Raw genomic sequence first — 22,294 nt, forward strand, 5'->3', positions numbered from 1 at the left:
TGCTACTGCCCAGCAGTCCCAGTTTGGGATAGGATGCAGCCTTTTGCTCTCTTCCAGCTGCGAAATGGGTGCAAAGGAAACAGAATTGGCTGCAATGGAGCAAAGGAGGTCTTCCCTTCCCTTGCGAAACCAATGTGACTGTTCCAAAAGCCCCTGCTAAATTTACTCCAGGGACAATCCATGGGCAGAAGCAGAGAAAAGGAGACAAAGGGCGTGAAAAGAAGATAAAGGAGAACAAGCAAACAGAAGACGGGAGATACCCCCTGGCTGGCTGGGGCTTCTCAACATGGGGGACCTGCCAGTGGCCTCCTTTTCCCTCTTTTCTCCCATGCAAAGTTGAGCAAGGCCATAATTAAGATCCCAGTATTTCCAAAGCACTGTAAAAGAAGGAAACAAAGTGATCCAAACATTTTGGGTTTTTTTGCAAAGCTAAAAGGACCCATTAAACTTAATTAATCATTCCTTACTTGGAAGAGTTTATGCCTTTGATTCTTCTGAATTAAAGTTGGGACCTGACTAATAAAAGTATACCTTCTGCTAGCAAATTCAGAATTAATTCCATAAATTTTATCCTGAAAAGAGTTCAAGTAAAAGCAAAACAACCCCTAATTTTCTGCAATTGCAGCAGTATCAAAGATGAAGGATTGCCTTCGCACCAGGTCTGCTCTTCCTACAACCAGCCAGTGCCAGCAATCCAGATCATCAGAGGTAGAAGAAATACTCCCAGGTCACAAGGCCATAGGCTAGGGGAATTTAAGGAAAAAAGGGAAAAAGAAGAACTGTGTTCAGAAAGAATTTGATGTAAATATAAGAGGACACATACAAAGCAAGACCTTTATCTTATAGTCACTCCTGCGCAAATGCTGTGGTTTAAGGTTTAATTACTCTTTGTCCCAGCCAACTGTTGAAAAGTTATTTATTTTCTTTTTTTAGACTTCTATTTTTAGCCGTAATTCAGAGAAACACCAGGGCTGCACTAAGTGTTTGACTGCGACTCCCAGACAGGCGCAGCTACGGTGCCACTTGCTGTGACGGGAAGGTGGTGGCACACAACTCCGCAGGTGGAGTCTCAAAGTCGTCTTGTTTCCTCCGTGGAGCTGGTTTCACTAAAGCCCGCTTATATACAGTGGAATCAAGCTCAGAGGGGTTAGTCCAGCCACCTGACAGTCTGCCAAGTCTTGTACATGATTCTTCTTCCACCTGGACAAGTTTCAGTTCCTCAAGTGCTCATGAAAGCATCATTGAGAAGACAACAGGGTTAGCGCTGGTGTTTGTTTTTTCCATTTCTAAGAAGACTTCCCGGGAAGAAGCACCAGTCAGCTATTGTCTCTCTCACTAAATGTGTGTCTGAGTCTCCTCAGCTGCTCAGCTCTTCCGCCTCAATGTTTCAATGCGCCTTCCGTTTTGAGAAAAAAAAAAGATAAGTTGCCTCATTTCCTCTCCATTTATCTTTCACGTTCAGAAGGGCTTGTGACAACACGACACAACTTGAAAGGAAAAAACCAAATCAAAACCACCTTCTTCCAGCGCTGTGTTTGTACAGTAGGACCACGTGAGCTTCTGGGCTTGGAAAAACAGCCGGACAGGTTATTATTAAGAAGAGGAAATTTGTTCCCAAGAATTTATTTGGAAACAGTTCAGTGAGAGCTCTCCTGCTGGTTTGCAGTAACTCTGCGCTCCTCAAGGTCTTCAGCAGGACCTCCACGTATGGACACACCAAAAGTATGTGTCCGTATGCCATAACTTGTGGCAACACGTAACCGGAACATGTTAGAGGCCTGGTTTTACGTCTATGGCAATCTTTGGTGGCAATACCTCAATTAGTGCATTTAACAGTCTGCTTGCAGCACTCTTGCCTTTGTACAATCAATTATGGAGCTCTGGTTTTGTAAGTCTCAGTTCTTCCATCATGGGTCTCCATAAAGTTATCCCCATCAATCCAGTCTGAGCTCCTATCAACATGGATGCTGATACTTCCTCTCTTTTCGGAAAATAATATCGTCCTCTGTTTTGTTTGTCCATATCAAAACTTAAATTCTTCATCTTTCTGTGTTTTGTAAAATGTTTTATTTAGCGGACTAAGAAAAAAAAAAGTCCTAAGAATGCAACATGCTGATAAAAATAAAAGAAAATAACTTTCGTGTGATAAGAGTTTTATCTGGAAAATTTATGTGTATCAGATTATATGTTCATTTTCTGAATGAAGGAGTAATCATTAGTAATGCTACTTTAAACATACTTAGCTCCTATCTACTCAACTGCACTTTAAGCACACTATCACAGTTCATTTCACTGGGGAAGCAGCCAGGCCACAGTCTCATTTACAGACTCCCAGCTGGGGAGAAGGATGCTAAAGGCACCCCTCTGTGTCAAAAGGGGCCACAAAATGTTTATGTTAGTTCAGGTCTTCATAAGAAAGAGCAGATTTTGGATAATAATTAACAGCTATGATTATGTGGTGTTGCTTTGAAATTTTGAAATTATACAATTTATTTTTCTTTTTGGCTTTCCCCAAACACCTCAGTTAAGTGACTGCAGAAGATAAAGGAGAGCCTATGAGATGATCTAGTTTTTGCTTCAGCCTCTGCAGGGCTGCTTTGCAAAAATTTGCCATGAGCCCATGTAAGAGTCAAGTGTCCACAAACTGCCTCTAACAGAGTAACACTCATTTTGAATCTCATCCAAATCTGAATTCCTCCAAAGGCTGCCTGCATTTACTGACTACAGCTAAGTTTCAAGCCATGTTTGCATTCTTCGATGGTGGCTGAAAGTCAGCCTGTGTCTTTCTGAGAAACAACTGCTGGGAAAGCCGCATAAATCCATTTTCTGTCTTCATTTAGGCTGATGGGATTCACCAGCCTGATGAAGTGCAGGATGAGCACTGAATTTCTACGAAGTCTTTTCCCTAATGGCATCCAGTGTGGCTTCAAAACACTCCCAAGAGCTCTAGAACCCACAATACCCTTTCAGAGACTGTTCTATCCCTTACCATTACTCCTAAAGATCACTTCATTTCTCTACTATACAATGCAATCATCTCTTCTGATGAGATGCTACTCATGCAGTAGCAAAACTTCTTTGTACCCTGGGATGTTACTTTGCTATTTATCCTTTCAAGCATCGCTGAGCAATTATTTCACCAACAGTTTCACCATAGGTTTTGCATAAAACCAGCAGCTTCATACAAAAAGGCAGGCTCTTGGTTAACTAAAGAGCAGATCAGTGAAAAGGATGATTGAACAAGAACAGGCCAGGAATTCTGGAAAACTGTATTCACGAAAACCACCAATATGATTTATGGATTCTTTATAATTTCCAATGCAAAACCATGGCCATTAGGAGAGACAATATTGAAAAAGTACACCTTATGGTCTCTGCTTTACACTGAGCTTGACTAGCAAAGATGCACCAAACCTTCGAAAATGAGCCAGTCAGGTTGAACCTTCTCGCTCCAAAAGTTTGGGTTTAAGTTGAGTCACGGCTTTTTTTTGCATGTTTCAGAAATTCAGAGGTCAGGACATCAAAACATGGGCCTCAGATTTAACATACTGGTTTCCAATTTTGCTTGTGGGCATGTCCCTCTGAGGGACATGTGCCTTAGCTAACAGCCACAAAAACCATAGTCTAGAAGATGATAGTCTTCTTACAACCTCTTCTGAACCAGTAACGAGGTCAGGTCCTTGTATTGTAATTATTTCACTTTTAGAAGTACCTCTGTCACTAAGAGGATAATATACATGGTTGAAGATTCAAAGGCATTTTTGAAAACTACTTTTGCTGCCACCAGTGTGAGGCAACTTTTTGTGTTTCCAGAACTGCTGGATACCAACCACCACTGCCAGGTGGATGCTCGGCACCTCTGAAGCCAAGCTGAAAGTCTAAATGCCAACTGAAGTTCTAAAAATTACAATTTTTGCTTGGATGTATGAAAAATATCTGCTTAGTGTGCTTCAGAAGAGCCTTCTGCAAGAAAAAAATGAAAGCATCAAACCTTATCTCATTCAAGAATGACTAGTACAGAGCAATGATAAGAAAGTCGGAGGAGATAACGCAGCCCTGGCTTCAAGATTGAGCAGATACCCTAACATGCTTTTTAAACTCTTAATTTCCTAGGGTTCCTCTAATTTGTAAAATACTGTATCTTGAAATTGGAAGAAAACAAAATCATAGTAAAGAAACACATAAGATACAAAAGTAAAACTGCTTCACTAGCCAGCACGTTTTGCTTTTCTTTTAGTTATTCAAATAAAAATTAAAATCTTTCAAATGCACTAGAACCACCTCTTTTGCAAAACTGCTCTGGAAAACTCATTTTTTAAACATACACTCATCTTTGCTTGTCTACTGTATATAAATTGCGTATCTTCTGGTTAACGTATTATTCAGTCCGGAATAATTACACATCAGAGAGATGCCTAATAAGCTAATCTTTAAACTCTACAGATCTAAAAAAAGATTCCAAGGCATGTTTTATGAATATAGAATTGCATCAGCTGACAAATATATGGCACAGTCCATATTATTGTGGTTGCAACCAAGAACCACATGAATCAATGTTATGGGTTTGTTTTTGCATTATTCAAGATGACAGGACTTCTGAAGGAAAGCAAGAGCACGTTCTGTAATTGTGAGAATCCACTGTGAAGATAAAAGAAAATTAGCCACACAGTATGGTAAAGAAAATACAGAATATAAGCAATACTGCATTTTTTCAGCAGCGTGCACTTCACTGGAAGACTCCATAAGGTTTTCAAAATCAAACAGCTGCTATGAGAAGCAACAATGAATAGAAATACTTGGACTTACGAGTAAAACTAACAGGGGACAGAATTAACAAAGAAATATTTTCAGTTACCATAACCATATTGTTTTAGACTTACATCAGACAAAAGCTATTTCAACAGGAAAACCTGTCTTAGCCAACAGCTGGAAAACTCATAGCCTTATTCTGGAAGGAAAGGGGACTTATTACTTTTTACAGATGTCTCCATTCCCATCATCCAAAAGAAGTTAAAACTATGAATAGAGAGATGGGCCCCATCTGAAATATGGCTTTCACATCCTCCCAAGGCTGCGTATACTCACATCTCTGGCATCGATTCAGCCTATGCTAGTACGTGTAATGGTCGCAGAAACTCAACCTGACGTTTTGTATGGCATCTTCAAATTCAGCTTTACATTTGTTTTTGGTTCGGTCTCTCAGAAAATCGCGTGTCCCTTCCAACAGCAGAACTCCAGACACCTCTGCTATTAGAGGGGCTGGATTTTATTTTTAAAAATTGCTCTTTTGCAGACAGTAACTACAAAACCCCAGCCAGTGTTCACCTACGCTTTTCAGCCCCAACACCCTGCGAGACCTGGCTGTCAGAGCACCCTCCAAGGCAAGTCTGATTTCAGTTTATAATCACGAAAGTAACACCTGCCAATGCCAAGTGTTACGGAAAAAGCACAGCAACTTTTCAGTTGACCACACTTCCTGCTGCCTAAATATTCAAGGCACGCTGAAGAAAAACCATGTAGCAAGATTAATAACTAAAAAACCACAAGCTCTTGCTCAAAATTACCACGTAGTATTTTATACTCTTACCAACACATTGTTTTTGTATGCTTGTTTACATTGGTAACGCCCTTGTATCTCAGTGTGGTATCAGCTTTAGACATCCCCATTCTGGTATGAGATGTGCTGAGCAGCTTCATGTTTTTTCCATGTGTAAGAGAATTTGGTGATAAATTCAGATGGGGGCCTTTCTTCTTCATTCACTACGAACATCTTCCTCCAACAAATCCCAGTGCTGCTTCTCCCTGGGCTGCTTCCGTTTATGGCCACAGCTCCCATGGGATTATCATAAACACTTCAAGCCCCAAATGCCCAATCTCCAAAGTCTTCTACAGAAGCTTCTTTTGTCACAGATCTCGGGTGTGTTTCACAGCAAATACGGCCTCAATTTTGTTCCAGGCACTCTTCCTCCCCACTGCTTCCCTTGGGTTTGGTGGGACGTCGTTTGAAAGCAGCTTACTGCTGGGCCCTCCTGCTCTCAGCTAAAAAGCTGTTGAAATTCAAACGCAGGAGGAAGGGATTGAAGCTCTGGTAGAGAACGGTGAACTACATACAACAACATGGAGGCCTTTCTTCTGCAGCTTCTGAGGAAACGCCATAATGAGGACAATTGAACTGGCAAAGGAACTGCTCTGCTAATGAAATACCCACGGTCCCTCCAGCGGCACAGCAATTACGTGCCATGAAACCAAGCAAGGACGCTGCAGCTATTCCCTAAGGAAAGCATAATTAAAATATAATATCCCACATAATTAAAATATTATCTCAAAAGGAATGAGAGAAACAGGAGACAAACCCTAATACTGGCCCAAAAATTGCAGTGTGGCCCATGTAGCAGACTGGTGAAGTTTCATGCATCTACAAGCAAGGTTAAATTAGGATTCAAGTTTTCACATTGCCTTGATTTTGACATCCAAAGAGAGGGGTGCTCAAATCCTGCATCAGCCCACACAGACACAGACATCCTTCCCCATTCCTTCAGTCTGTTTTTGAGCAACAGGCTGATGGAAGCAGCTATGACCATCATTTTCTACTTAGCACATGATTTGCTTCTATAGTTGAAAAAGTTTTTGAACTTCCTAGAGATCAATTTCTTCTATTAAATGCTTTGTGATGGCTGAATCAAGACTTTGGCATGGGCTTCAAATGCCTTTCACATGCAGGTCAGACTTAAATAAGGCTCATGGAAACTGGGAGCGATGCCTGCCCTGTGGCCTTTCACCAGTCTGCTCAAGACCTCTCTCTAAATCGTAATGTTTGATTTATACCACAAGCTGAATAAATGGACAAGGAGGCTAACATAGCTTTGGACAGAAAATTTCAGATTTTTGAGGTAAACATTTTATTATGGGTGGATTTATTATGTTTCGTATTTGAATGTGTCCCTCCTTCACAGAGCGCACACTTGGATTAATCGGGTTGATTTCCCTGGATTAAATCCTCCTGTGCAGCACATTTAGGTTTGCTTCATGGGATTTCTGACTGTTTATCTGTTTTAAACCAAAAGACGCAGGAACAACCTTTGGCTCCTGTCTAGCAAGCCTCCTGTACAAGGTATAGGAAGCTACACTAGGTAAGTGTGCACCCACCTACCACTCACTTTGGTACATTATAACACCAAGCAATGCATCAAAGGTCTGATCCATGAAATGCCAGAGACTGGTTTCTTTTGTGGGTTGTATAAGACACAACTCCCCATGAACAATCCAGCAGCTGTGTTACTTTTGCATACAGGTTTTTCCAAGGGTTTACAGCTTCGTTTCAGTGCATCACCCCTTCCTCCACACACACCTGATCTGCTAATTCCAACCTGCACGGGAGGTGGACATGCCTTCACCATGCTTGTTGACATTTGCTACTTTCCTTTTGGGTTTTGGGCAATGTTTGGGTTTGGAATAATTTTTTCAACATCACTTTGTAGGAAATGGCATAGTCTCAGTTTAAGCCCTTCCTTCTCTACTAAAAACACAGCAGCATAACAGACCTGCGCTCTTAGCACAGTTTCATTATATGATCATTTTGCCTTCTGCAAATGAGGGTCTTCACTGTGGGCCACAAGAGGGGTAAACAAAACTCCAGCTCAAACAATTACATTTGAAAAGCACATGAAAATCAAGAACTCATGTCTCCTCTGTATCTTTAACTCAGACAGTACCCTTTTCTTATGGGCATTTGAAACACTTTTGAAAGGTGGTGAGACACTGGAACAGGTTGCCCAGAGAAGTTGTGGACACCCCATCCCTGGAAGTGTTCAAGGCCAGGTTGGATGGGGCTTTGAGCAACCTGGTCTAGTGGAGGGTGTCCCTGCCCATGGCAGGGGGGGTTGGAACTGGATGATCTTTAAGGTCCCTTCCAACCCAAACCATTCTATGATTCTATGATCTCTTCTCCTCCAAAAGCACCAAAAAAAACACCATCAACTTAGATCAACTGACAATCTGGATGATTTTGTGACTGCTCCTTGCAGACACAAATGCAACCCTGACATCTGGATACCTTCCTCCAGCCATGCTCACAAATCACCAGTTGCCTCAAACTCTCGTGTTAGTAGTTTTGCTGCTGCTTCCCAGGCTGAGAGCAAAGATCAATGGAGCACAAGCAGCAGTGGTTAAAGCTACTTTTCTTTACAATCACATCTAAAAATACTGTCTTCTAATCAAGCCAGTATGGTATGTACCCCATTTATTGGGGAGCTCTGAAAGTTTGTAGTGACTTGATTTATATTTAAGGCAGGTAAACACCACCATGAAGAACTAGATCCTGTTGCTGTATCTGTTACAAAATGTAAAGCTGGACAAAACATATGTCACTTATGGGAGAAGCTCCCAGATGGCCCCTGCCACCTTCTTTTTCTGACTTACAGAAGTGCTGAGTGCCCGCAGTCACAATTGAGCACAGCCGGAGCCTGGATGGAAATCTGGGGAGAGCACTGAAATAGCCAATTCCCTGAAAAATTAATCATTAGGTTTGTCAAGCCCCAAATTAATAGCCATAACTCCTTGTACGTGAAATAAAATACCACTACCTATCACAGTATCTCAGCAGGAAGATCAGTGATTGATGTCTGCACAGCACTTTGTAGCTTGGCAGGTGTACAGGAAATCTCAGAAGGGGAAAAAACCCAAACAACAAATCTGGGGCTTCTTACTGAATGAAGCCAATACAAAAATATACCAAAAAGCTGCCTTGGCACCCTGGTCTCCCTCGAGCATCAGCGGTGAGTTCAGGGCTTCAGATTTGCAGACCATTTCAGCTAACACAGTAAGCGTATACGGCAGAAAGTTCTGTTTGCTTTGTGGCATTGCCTTTGTCTACAGCGGCGAACAGCTGCTGGTAGCTATGGGTTTTGCAGCTCTTTGCCAGACTGCACAGAGGACAAACATGGAAACAACGGGGTTTAGTTCAGCAGGTAAACACTGGCAGTGGTTAGAAACCCTTCCCACTCGCCTCTGGTTTCCCTTACTCCAGCTCTATGGCCCCCAATCCCTTCCCTCCTCTTGCAGGATATGCCTGAGCTGCTCAACAGAACATCCAAAGAGAGGAAAACCACATTTTCTTTAGCTTAATTCTCAAAAAAAAAAAAAAAAATGCTCATCCATTTCAGCTGCAGTTTTCTCAAAAATGCAATTTGAGGCAGATGCTCAGCATGGAAACTTCAGTCTGAATAGCTGAAGACTGGCAAAGCCTCATTTGCAACTGAAAACAGTGGAAAGTGCCTGGTAGACTAAATTACAGACAATGATATTACTTTACAGATACCCCTAAGAGCAAAAAAGCCTTTTTTTTTTCCCCTTTGCACAGACCCTGCCATTAAATCTTTTCCAGGGGATGATAAAAGCTTGCCTTTCCTCCAGTGCGACCCCTACAATATGTGGAATATCAAGTCAAAATATGCAAGGATCCTCCATATCACGTTTAATAAAAGCAGGTTGATCTTTAGACAACGTTCACCTAAGATATTTAACTTCCCCAGTGCTGCTTCAAGAATCAGGTCTTCAGTTATCAACATCATGACAAAGCTCTGCAGAGAATCACAGCACAAAGAGTAACTGTGGTTTCATGCAGAGGAAGGAAAATACCATGGAAAGCTTTAAAAATTCTTTCCTAAGATAGCACGAGAGGGGTTGTGGAAGAGTGCTAGCTAAAAGGACAGGGATGAGTGAGCTGGACTCTGAGTGGTGGCATCTTTTGTAAATTTGAAGCAATGATGCCCGTATATCTCTGAAAAGAGTAAGGAAAAGCTCCTTGGCAGGCAGCAAGTTTCCAGATATGGCACATGAGGACATTTTTTTCAGCTGGGATCCCAAGCACACAGAACTAAAAACCAGTACTAAATCCAGGAAGCTGTTACTCCAGCAAATGAGGCACCCCAGGCAGTGAGCAGGGGATCTTTAGAAACGGTATGCATGGACAGAGCTTTTGAGCTCCACAAAACCTGCAGCTACCTTGACCTGGGGAATATAAACCTTCGTGGGAAATCCCAGGTGTTTTTATAATACAAAGAAGCTGCAGACATTTTTTCCTAAGGTTGGCTGTGAAAGTATTTAGCGATCACAAGTGCTTAAGGGTCCAGCTGGTCCCTAGCACGTATCATAGCCGTTAACTCTGCCTGGCTGGGACACATCAGCACGGTGCAGCTGGAACTGTTGCAGAGGCCTGACCCTGCACTGGAGATTGGCACGGGCTGCTTCTCCTAGTTCTGGAAGTCCCTGGTCCCACACCTTCATTTCTCCGGACCTTTGCTTTAGCTTTGTGTATTTTCCCTACTTAAACAATAAACAACCAGGAACAAGGATTGCCTTACACTGTTTGTACCACGAACACTCTTTGTGAGGATCAACATGTCCCCCACACAACAACTAACGTGCAATTTAGGCACAGATGAAATTTTCTGCAAGTTGCCTGTTGCAATACGTGAGAGCCGCAGTCACAACGTGCACCGACTTTAGAAGCACAACACAGAATGAACCTGGAAAAAACAGCAGCATTTTTGGGGAGCTATGAACTGATTGTCTTACACCATTACCAATGATCTCCTTACAAGTCCATTATCATTTGAAAAGGCATCGCTGCTGCTGGCGTTGTCAGCGGAGAGCCCAAAAACGGGCCAGGCACTGGTGTGGGTGGCTGTTCTCAGCATGCCACCTTGCCAGAAACCGTAACAGGGAGGATGCACCACATTCACTGTTTAAGCAATGACATGTAGAAAAAACAACCTGAAGATCAGCTGACATGCTCACTTTGCATAAATCTCAAAAGCAGAATTTATTCTGAAGGACAGATCATGGCTCGCTCCTGGAAAGATACATAAAGTGGGTAGCAAGCCAGAAACCTCCGCTGCTATTTCCCAGCCTGGAGTTACTGCATTGCGGCAGCCTAACACTGCGGCTACCCCGGCCTGTCGAGCAGCATGCTGCCAGGCATGGTTTGAGGCACTCCTGAAGGTGTGCAGGCTGCTCCAACCTAAAGGGTTGGCACAGCACCCTCTGAGATCCCGGAGCGCACCTGCAACAGCCAGTGGCAAACATCTACCAGCCACCACAGTCACACTCTGACGGCTGATGTGGCGCCTCCCCCTATTCACATCGGACCTGCCACACGTTCAGCAGAGAACTACCTGGGAGACACTTGGCTGGTCTGGCACTGAAGAGGGGATTGCATGAAAACACCGAACATGTCATCCACAACAAAAGCCTCCGTAGCATCTGCACACTCCTTAGGAACCACGCTGCTCAGGGCAAGGCAGAAGAACAGGCTTAGAATCAAGATCATCACAAACAACATCAAAAGGTTATTTTTAATAACTATTTTTGAATTAGAAAATTTATTTAGAAAATAAATTAACTATTCCTTATTTCACTTATTTCCTAGAAGAATTTCAACCAAACAAAAATAATCTACGTATTCTTGAAAACTATATTGCTTTTAATTTTTTAATCATCTAACCAGAAGAACCCAAGAGTTAGCCTTGCTTTTGTTTTCTATTTCTTGATATTGCTAGCTAAGCTATCTACCCAGTTTAAAAAAAAATGCAATAACTAAATAATAACTTTGGTAGCACTACAATGGCCTAATATATAGGTTTAAAGCTTTATTACCATTGAAAGTGTAAGAGTAACTGTTCGTGTCTAATGTATTAACTAATATCTTACCACAGAAGCATGAAGAATAAAGGCTTATGATTTCAAAAATTAACATATAAATAAATACCTGGAAAAACTAATTCACCAAAATCTTAGGTTACGCCTATCAAGTTAAACATTGGTATAGAATCAGCATCAAACTTCTTTTTATATGTAAGACTAAGAAGAAAATACAGGATAAAGTTTTCAGAACACCCAAACAGGCGAACCCTTTCTTCACACAAGTTTGAGCCATTTCCACAAGCTTTAATCTTGCTTTTATATAAGAGTTGGCCTCATTTCATCACTGACCTTTAACTGCAATAGCAACACTTGCAAGCATGTTCAAAAACTTGAAGCCACTCTTAATTGTTCTTTAAGTGTGAAGAGAACAGCATGTTTATTATATGCAAAGGAAAAAGCTGTAGACAGAAATGCTGCTATACTTTAAAAGCAGCCATGACCACATCGCTTATGAATATCATCCTTCCCGATCTAGACACTGGCTTTTCAGCTGCTACTGCCCAAAGGCATCAACAACAAAGCCGCTTTAATCATCTCAGAGCTTGCTTTTTCTCCCCTTAATATCAATAAAATTTCTATCAGATGCAAAGACTGTCTTATAATTTGTGGCCAAGCTGCACTAATTAAAGAAACTCCAATCTTCAAGATTTCGGAAAATACCAAGTACAAAAGAGCAGCAGACTCCACATTTAGAGTGCGCCTCTCAATTACAGTTTTTTTGGCAAATGTGAGCATATTTCTCACTTTTTCTATTGAGAAGAAGCTCTTTCCATTGATACCCATGCTTAATTCAACATTGTACGTAGTTTCTTCTACACAGACAGCAGAAAAGCATGAAAAACGCCACATGCCTTCCCCTACCACCCAGCGGTTTCCCTTCACTCATACTACCCGAAAAAGACCTTCTTTCCCAGAAAGAAACCACCTTTCAGTTTTCAAACCCAGGCTCTGTAGCAAGTGTTATGTAGCACATCATCTTCAAGGTTAGTTCTTGTGCAAGCAATACGGTTTGCTTTGGTGTAAGGGAGCTTGAGATGATCCTGCTGAATGGGCAAGGAGCCTAACCTGGCTTCCCAGATGCTTCGGCAGAAAAAGGAGCCGTGCCACAAAATGGATAACTGACATTTATGGGTTTATGAAAACCTCAAGCCATTTACAGAAGGTAAATGGGATGTGATCATGGACAATTCTTTCATTGACAAACCGAAGAACAAAATCTTACCTCCCACTTTTATCGGGGAAATTCTTGACCATGCCTGCTGCTAGACAATGTGACTGTAAACTTCCAAAATTGCTAGCGGTACTTTTGAAAGAAGTTAATAAATGGGACTATATGAGAAATGGAAATTGAATAGAGAAGGTATCTCCTGCCTTAATCTCCCAAAGCTGAAATCTGGAAGTTACCAAGCACAGTAAATTCTCTTCAACTTGGGTGGCAAATACCTTTCCCATCAATCATGTCCCTGGATGCCTTTTGCTTGCATCCAGTCTAAAGCTAAGATAAAGCGCCTGGCCCCATGAATTAAAGAATGTAAGAACCACAGAGAAGCTCCTTCTCCTTTCCAACACAGACAGGCACTATTTATTAAAACTACGAGATGAAAATCTGCCACTGGCTCCAACAACAACAACCTCTCTGAAGACTAACACTTCCCAGAAAGCAAGTAAAGCCAAAAGGATTTTTCTTCAAAATCTCATTTCTTGAGGTCTTCAAAAACTTGGACACTTAGCAAGGTGAGTATAATGAAGAACAGAAATTCATATCCATATTGAAATTTGAATTTCCTACCCATTTCACTTCATTTTTTCATTCCATGGGTATTTATGCCTGTTTGGATTGGACTAGATAGTACTTGCTAAGTGCTAACTAGCAATCATGAATTCTGCATTCAACATGTGTTTGTAAAAGAAAATATAACTCTGCCTCTTCCCTAGATTTTGGGAATCACAGAAAAATCATATCAGCTTTTACCATAAGCCTCAGAACGTGAAAATGAAAAGCACCCTCTAAGAGCTACGAAGTAGATGCTGGTAAGTCCAGAGAGACGCCACACTCATACCCTGTATGGTGCTACAGCCATGCTCACCTGTGGAAAACAAGAGAAAGAGGATTTCCAAAACACGGCAAGACATAGCTTGTAACAGGCTGAGAAAAGGCAGTAAGTGCAGCCAGATTTTCTACAAAACTCTGTTATACTTGCAGTTGAACACCAAATTAAAACCAGAAGGACTATGCGACAGTTTAAAGCAGAAAATACAATATCCAGTCTGAGTGCCTGTCCAAAAAAGGCCAACTTTTCCACAATTAATTCCAAGTTATTCTTCCACCCTCCAGCATCCCTGCTCGTGGCTATGTGCACGCTGGCTGGCTGCTGGCGAGAATTTCACTCCAGAGCTGTATCAGGCGCTTGGGTTATCTCCCTCCGAGTCATTGGGACTTATCTCCATACAGCCGATGGTATTGTTCACATAGTTTCCTATAAAGCTTGCGACTGATATCCTTACCTTGTCTTTTAAGTAAAAGGTAAACCAGGCTCCTCTTCAGTCTCTAAAACTTAACAGAATGGGAGGAGTCTATCTGCTTTTTCTAAGTATGCTGCACCTTGTAGGAACACATCTAAAGTGTTTTATCCTTGTGCAACTGCCCTCCCCCCCCCCATCTTAATTAGTACCATACTGAAATTCATAGGCAAAACAAATGACTAGAAAGAAACTTCTTACAGATGTTAAAGTAATAGCTTTCACTGTCAAATGAAAAGAACAACAGCTGGAAGGTCTGCTCGGAAAAAAATCCTGAACAATGAGGAAACCCGCAGGGTGCATCCCTGGGTGCCACAGGGTCACAGCACCATCGCTGCGTCCCTCAGCCAGGCTGTCCCATCTGCCTGGGCAAGGAAAGAGATGGAAAAGAAGGGAAAGAAGAAAGAAAAACTGCATTTAAACAAACAAATCAAAAGCAAATGACTACAAAGCCTCATCCTCTGGACAGCTTTATGTTTATTGCAATGGGTAGACTGGATATGGTGAAGCACACCGAGTACCTTTAATAAAAAACAACCTTCAGAGAAGTTCAGTTTTTTGTATGCTAAACTCTTTTGAAGATGTACCTGTTGAAATGGCTGCTGTTGGGTGCTTGAAATCTCTTCACTGCTCCAAATTTAAAAAAATTTGGTCCCAACAGACCACACATGATGGAGCAGAGCTTGGTCTTCTACTACTGCTGCAGCTGAGATTGCAGAAATGGAAAACCACTAAAGACTTTCAGGGCCATTTCTCCCTTCTCCACACTGTGAGATCTGCTTCCTTGATTGTTTGCCTAATATTAGAGACCCAAAGCAAAAACGTTCTATCAGCAATCTTGAAACGTCCAGCACAGTCTCTCAGGGCATACTACTAAGTTGTTTTAACGGGCACTTTCATCTTTTTCCCCAATTTCATGATTACACCCTGAGTCCATAGGTCCCCATTACCGCCCTATACTGCTCCCTGTTGGGTGTAACACTCATTAAGTATCATTAGACAAATCATGCAATGAACACCTCCCATCACAAGTTTAGCCCACGCCCCATCAAACCAAAAGCATGAATTTTTTTAATAAACTCTTTTCACATGAACAACTCCCAGTCTTCTAATTATTACTGTCATTTTTTAAACTCCATCTATTTCATTCGCATCCTGAGTAATTCCCATGTAGTTCCACCAGAAGCCTACAAAGAAGGATTATTTCCTCCACAAGTCTTTCCTTTTTTAAGGGTTCAGTCCAAAACCTAGAGGAATTACTGTAAAAAATTCTTTTAATTTCAGGGGGCTTTACATAATTTTACTGCTTATAATGTGTGCATATTTAAAATATCTTAAGGATCTTAAATAAATAGAAAAAAATATTTTTCCATAGGTATGGTTAGAAAAACAAGCTTGTGCTACACTACCACTTCTTCCTTAAAAGCACAGAAGTTGAAGTAGGAAATCACAGCCTTTGCATTCAGTAACTGAGACTCTGCATAGGATGCCTTCATGATTTTCTCTGGGATTCATTTCTCCGACTGGTCTGACGAGGCTCACACTTATTCACCCGCAGGGAACCGCAGAGAGCAAAGCGTCTCCCAGGCTCTACCTGGGGATGCCCATGCTAAGGGCCATGTTCTCGCTGGTTTATGTAGACACCTACACGTATGTTTTTACATATTTTTTTTACATAATTTTACATATCACATAAATTTTGTCCTTGTTTTGTTCTCCTCTCATCCCTCAAACAATGTGAGCAGACTTTTGGAAATAAGAAAACCTGTAGATTTGTACATATGTTGATGAATAAACCATATTAGTTTATTGCTGAAAACTCCATCCTCCCCTTTAGCCCTCAGTCTCTCATTTCCATTCGTTATATTGTTTTATCTTATATGTTGTCTAAATAAACTACAGGGCTTTACAACACAGTGACACATTAAATTATCATTACAGCAACAAGAAATTAAATTACACCATCATGACAACAACCACACAGGAATCCTGCTACGCATTCAAGCAGTCATGTTTAGCTCTGCCCCATGCAGTTTTGGCTAACCCCCCCTTGCAGGGAGCAGCCCGGCATGCTGCAGAGCTGACATCCCACCCAAATAATTTTCTCTGCTGCCGGCTGAGGTTAGTGTGGCAGGAACTAACTCAAAGGATGCCAGCGTCTAACGACAGCAAGCTTCTGCTGCAAAGGCAAGGAGAGGGGAGCACGAGTCATTGCCAAACTACGCTAAGGGAGATGCAAAAATCTAGTGCCGAAACCAGGACGCATAAAGTGCAAGTATAAATTTGTTTACCAAAACACTGGTTGGGAGGGAGCACTAGAGATGATCTAGACCAAACTCTCACTTGAAGTAATACTCAGGATGTCCTGTCTTGAGTCTACTGATGTTTGGGCCAATATAAGTGAGCATCCCAAAACATGCAAAGTTTGGAGAATGTCGCTGGCTGCAGTCTCTGAATAAGATATGCAAGGCAGCACCGTGCAAGGCAGACACCTGCTGTCTCACGACCTCCCTCACCAGTGCCATCCCATTCAAGCACTATGGATTGACAGCAAAAAGCCCTTTCGACTAAAGACCCCCCCCTGCATCATCTTTGGAGGAAAAAAACTCCCAGACCCCAGTAAAAAAACCCTAACCTTTACAAAGCCAGCTAAAAACGTGCTGCTTTTTCAATCTACAGCAATTTAGCCTGCTTCTTCTTTGAACAAGGAGAGCTCATCACGGCATTTGCTCTGGAAATACATCAGACCAAGACGTATCAGATAGATAAGCATGGTCTGAATCTTGCAAATTCTGGCCTCAACAGGAGCAGTAGGTTTGGTGAGCTGGCTGGACTGCACTCTGTTTTGATTTAAGATGCTCTTCCCAGTTCCTTTTTTCTTCTTGGAAGTAGTAATTTATGGGCAGCCTCCATACAAAGTGCGTCTTTAGTTATTTTTCAAAGCAAGAGTTTAGAGTGGGGGATCCTCACTTACAGCAAGAACAGCAGACTTGAGCCAGGGAATAAGCACAATGTTTTAATTTCTTTTTTCACAATGATTTTGCTTTATCACTTGCCTCTGCAAAGATGTGATAGGCAAACTAGAGGTGTGTCTGAAGAGCCGCTCAGCTCCCAGTAAGGCAAAGGCACCCTCCCTTTGAGTGGCAGGGAAGTCTCAGATACGTACATCCAGTCCAGTTTCACACGTGTCTGAATAGATCAGGATTTCCCAACCCTCCAACATGAGTTCCCCTTCTAATTCTAGATGATGTAGAGGGCAAAAGATCTGCACGATTTCCTCTTGCACAGCTGTGGAGAAACTAATAAGCTCCCTGAATCTCCCACTTTTTTTCTTTGCATTAATTGGACATCAGCCTTTTCAGGCACTCACAACTGCCCTCACTTAGTCAGGGACCAGAAAACTTGAAATGCTGAACTGTGAAAGCACAATTTTGGCTGCAGCATGGGGATGAGTATAAATAAAAAAGGAAATCCATGGGGACCGCACCCTTGTGGCTCTGATGGGACCTGAAACCACCCTTAAGGGGGCAGGAGAAAATGACAATACTGAGGGGACACTGTAGAAAAATCTCCACATGTGAGGCCTGCAGCTTTGACCATTGCTTTTTGGGTGAAAGCCATTTAGTATTTGGACGTCTTTCCCACTATGGGAATCTCTGGAAAGGTCCACTGTGATTCAAAAAAGTCCTAACAGAGGAGTGGTTCAACATTTGCACTCCCTCTACACCACAAAAAAATCCCAAAGCAACAGAAAAAAAGGACAAGCTTGGCTGCAGGCACCACCCAGGAGTCACCCTATGGTCTGAATCACCGGCGCCGAGTTTGATCTCCCAGTCCACAGCAGCGAGGACGCTCGCAGGCTTCAGACACATAATACGTAATATACTGGAATAGGGCTTCCTTTTCACATGCAAACTTTTATTTCGCTTGTAAATCTCCAGCCTTAAAATTTGCTTTGTAAATACTTTACCTGCTACCTTACCGATACGAAGCGTAGGTAGATAGGCAAGAGCAAGATGTATTTAATCTTTTAACCACTCAAATAATAAAAATGCCCCACCCCAAATACAGAATTACACTCTTTTCCTTCGTAGTTTAATAGTAATATGCATAAATTTAAAGCAATATTTTCTTTCGTTTTCTCTCTCCTAATATTTTAATGGGATAAAAAATTGCTCTTACGTAAGTTTGAACAGTTTACCTAAATGCCCACCCAGCAGTTCTTCCACTGCCTTCAATGGACTTCGCAAAAAAATCAGGCCATATGGTCTTGATCCGATCTACTTTCGTGAAATCTAGTGGCCCAAAAGTTTCAGCTGCCGGTGCTGGGGAATTGGGACCTTATTGCCCCACGGGCAGTTTCAGGTCGCATCTCTCGGCACTCTTGGAAGTTAGGCATGTCACAACTCACTCATCGCGAATTTTTAAAGCATTGCTGTTTAAAAACCCGCCGGCCCGACCCCCCATCGGCCGCCGTCCCTCTCCAGCCCAGCCCGGCTGCGTGCGCGGTCCCCGCCGACCCCAGCGGCTCCGCGCCCTGCCCGGCGCCCGCGGCTCCCGGCTGCACCGCGCCCCGCTCCGGCCCCGGGACCCCGCCGCGCCGCGGGGGCTGGGGACTCCCCCCCGCGCCCCCCGGGGGCCGCTCCGCCAGCTTTCCCACCAGAGAGCGCAACTGCAGATGCGAGCGCCTCTTTCCCCAGCCGGCGCTCTCAGAAAAAGTCTCGGCAGGCAGCCGGCCGCTTCGCCCCCCGCTGCAGAGCCCTACCTCGGATGTAGGTGCACTTGCTCTCGTCCAGCAGGCTGGAGGCAGAGCCGCCCATGCTGCCGCCGGCGCCGAGCAGCTGCGCGGGGCGCTGCGGGGGAGCGCTGCCGCTGCCGGGGAGCGCCGCCGCCGCCGCCGCCGCCGCCGCCGCCCAGCCCGGCCCGGCCCGGCCCGGCCCCGCGCCCGCTTCCTCCCGCGGGCGCCGCCTCTCGGCCGCCGCCGCCAAGAGGAGGTCGGGCCCTGGCGGCAGGAGGGCTCCTGCGGACCCTGCTCCCCGCCCCCGCTCTCCCTCTCCCCCCGAACCCTCCAGCCGCCCCCTTCGTCCCCTGCCCGGGAGGGGAGGCCGGGGTTGCCCCTCGCCGGTCTCAGAAATTTGGGAGCAGAAGGTTGCAGGAGGCTCCAGCAGAAGTTGCGGAGGAGCTGGAGAACAGGTCCGCCTGCAAGGCAAGCGGGTTAGTGCCTCTAGGCACGCGTGTCCCCGTCCGTTTTCTCTGGCCCATGAAAATGCACGGCACTGCTGTCTCCTCTTGCCCACGTGTCACTTGTTACCCCCATCTCAAAATCCGCACCCCCCTGGAGACACACTTAGACCCTTTGAAGCTTCCATGGAGGCCACTTTAAAGACCATTGATTGCACATGTAGTAGGTATCACGGGATTGAAGTCCGTTAGAAATCATCTCCAACATTTTTCAAGAAGGAAGAACCACCTGAAACACCCTTCAAGCAGGCCGCCGCCTTCTGCAAGGCACCCTGAGACACCATGGGGTTCACGGGGCTCGGCCTGCAGGCCCCTATCTTCCCACTCCAGTCAGCCTCGTACTGGGAATCCTGGTGGCCTATATAGGATGCTACTGATATACGATTCCAGGATGAACCATAAACCTACACAAGCAGGAACTAAAATGCATGTCACCAGTTAAAATTGTCATCATCGAACCAACTTCCTAAAACATGCAAGAGCACCAGTTTGCAGATCCTCGGCACAGCAGTGTAAGATAGTATGGAACAGCTATCTGAATTTCCTTGCCTCTGAATAATAATTTCAGTGAGGCTTTATACCATATGTGACTTCCTAAGGTATTTTCTTCTGTTTTGCTGTTTTTATAATGCTAATGCAGCTGACTGGGAACGGGCAGCATGCCATACGTTACCGTGCCTCGTATGTTTAGCGTGGAGTAGATGAGTTGCAATGAATATGGATTGTGCCGACATGCTGGAGATTCACAATGACTAGAAGTTATGTATTTTAGACTTAAATACTTTCCATTGAGCTTGCACACATCTGTCACTTGCTGTGAAATTGCTTTAACACAGTTAAGTTTTGCTTACGTGGATTGTCCGTTAAGTACATTTAACACTGGCACTCAGTTGATCACAGGATGGTTAAAAATTTTCAGGTTGAATCCTAAAACTTTTTAAACCAACACTAAACTTGACCAGATTTGAAGTTTTGAAGACAATATGTAATACCAAGTTCAGTATTTTGCTAAACAGCCTCTTCCTTCAAGAAAACTGATTAAATGCAAGTTCAATATCAATTCACGCTCTCTGGGCACGTGTTAGTTGCGCTGAAGTGTAACAGAGCAGTTGTTTAACCACCCTGATGAGACTGGGTTCATCCAGAGCATCACTAAAACAGCGTTTCACAAGTCTATAGATATCTCAGCTGAGAGTATAATACTAAATCAACAGCACTTCTAGAGGTCAAATGTGAATCAGACTCTGTTACCCACATATTTGGCTGTTAAGCTCTGCTTGAGAGCTTTGCACTTGCTGGCAGGAAGGTGGATGCCGTGGTTTGCTCACTGCACATCTTTGAGCCATGTGAGCAGACAGCAGTGAGGAAATACTGTTTACTGTCATGCATTTTAAAGGCGTTAACTCAGAGAAGAATTTGGCCTGTGCTCAGTGTAGCATATCTTTTATCAAATGTATTTGAGAAGCCTTTCGTAATGTACAGTCACATGTAATATGCAAGTCAGCTCCAGGAGTCTGGAGAGATAAACTATGGAAAATTCGTGAACCATAAACTGGATTGCTCTTCTGTCTCGTCATTTAGCAGATGAAAACATGCCAAATCCCAGAAGCTTTATACCCAAGAACAGATGTCAGTGTGCATAGTGAATGGGAAACCTTCCTGTCTAATTACAGCTAGGGTAAAAACAAAATGAGAACTGAATAGTTTTTTTAATTATAACATTTTACACTTCGGTAATGCCTGATCCCCAAGCATTTCACAAATGCTAGCTAATTAAAGACAATAATTTTCCTTTTAGGATAGGGAAATGCTGTGTTTTAATGGCAAAGTTTGTATCTTAAGCATCTTAAAAAGATACCATGAGAAATGTGAGCAAAGTCAGGAACAGATATAAATGATTCTATTTCTATACTGCTTAATAACAAAATCATCCTCCTCTACGCTAAGAAATCGGCCATGTTAGATTTTAGTCTGATGTAACATATCTGCACTGCAGCTATCAGTGATAAAGTAATACTACCAAAACAAAAATACCACCGGAGGCAAAACAAATATTTCCCCACTTTTTCTCCTATGAAATCCTGATCTTTGAGGATTTTTTTTTTCCTTTACTCTCCCAAAGAGTTCCTCCTCTAAACACCTGTTTTGCATTATATCCTAAAGGGCAACATGATCGAGCTCTTCCATCCCATAGAGAAAGCGAACTCATGAGTGAACAGGACCAGAAGAAGCACCTCCTCCCCAATAAAGGAATGAAGATCTGTCTCCGCTGCCTCTGTGACTTCACTTGTGGCAGCGTGACATCAGGAGAGACGTGGTTTCTTACATCACCAGAGTCCAAGCTTCACTCATGGTCTGTACCCACAAGGCAGCCAGTGAAAGTACCGGGAGCTCATGTACCCAAAACGTGCAGTGCACAGTCACTACACTGCCTTATTTTGTATCAGCCTCCAACTCTATTTTGGGAGGAGGGGAGAAGGACGTTGACTCCACAATCACTTCTTTATTATCTCCCTGCAGAGGGAACTGTAATGTAACCCTGATGTGCCACAGAGACAGACACGACAATGAGATCCATTCTGAGTGCAAATGGGCATACCACCGTAATAAACTTCCAGCGGTTGTTAGTCAAACACACGGTCCTTAACGCGACCACAGGGCTGACAAACTGCAGATGTGTCATCAGAGGGATGGATAAAACCTTTGCCACATTGTTGGCTACTTCTCCTGTGTACCAACACTTGTCTAATTGGAAGTAAGACCTGCCGATGAACCAGTTGCTTTGACATGCTGCATAATAGCCCTTGACTGAGCCTTTTGCTTTAGAGGG

The 22,294-nt window shown here is 43.3% G+C and overlaps 1 protein-coding gene across 1 annotated transcript in view; it reads right to left on the minus strand.

Annotated features, from left to right (window-relative positions):
• NIBAN1 (niban apoptosis regulator 1) overlaps positions 1-19,117 on the minus strand; it is a 69,925-nt gene extending 50,808 nt beyond the window's left edge. The window contains exon 1 of the mRNA XM_082311721.1: positions 18,989-19,117. Within this exon, the coding sequence (XP_082167847.1) occupies positions 18,989-19,043 (55 nt within the window). The 5' untranslated portion in view covers positions 19,044-19,117. The remainder of the gene's footprint in view (positions 1-18,988) is intronic.
• Positions 19,118-22,294: the final 3,177 nt, after the last annotated feature.

The sequence above is a fragment of the Platalea leucorodia genome (genome assembly GCF_965183815.1).
Source record: "Platalea leucorodia genome assembly, chromosome: 5".
Taxonomy (NCBI): Eukaryota; Metazoa; Chordata; class Aves; order Pelecaniformes; family Threskiornithidae; genus Platalea; species Platalea leucorodia.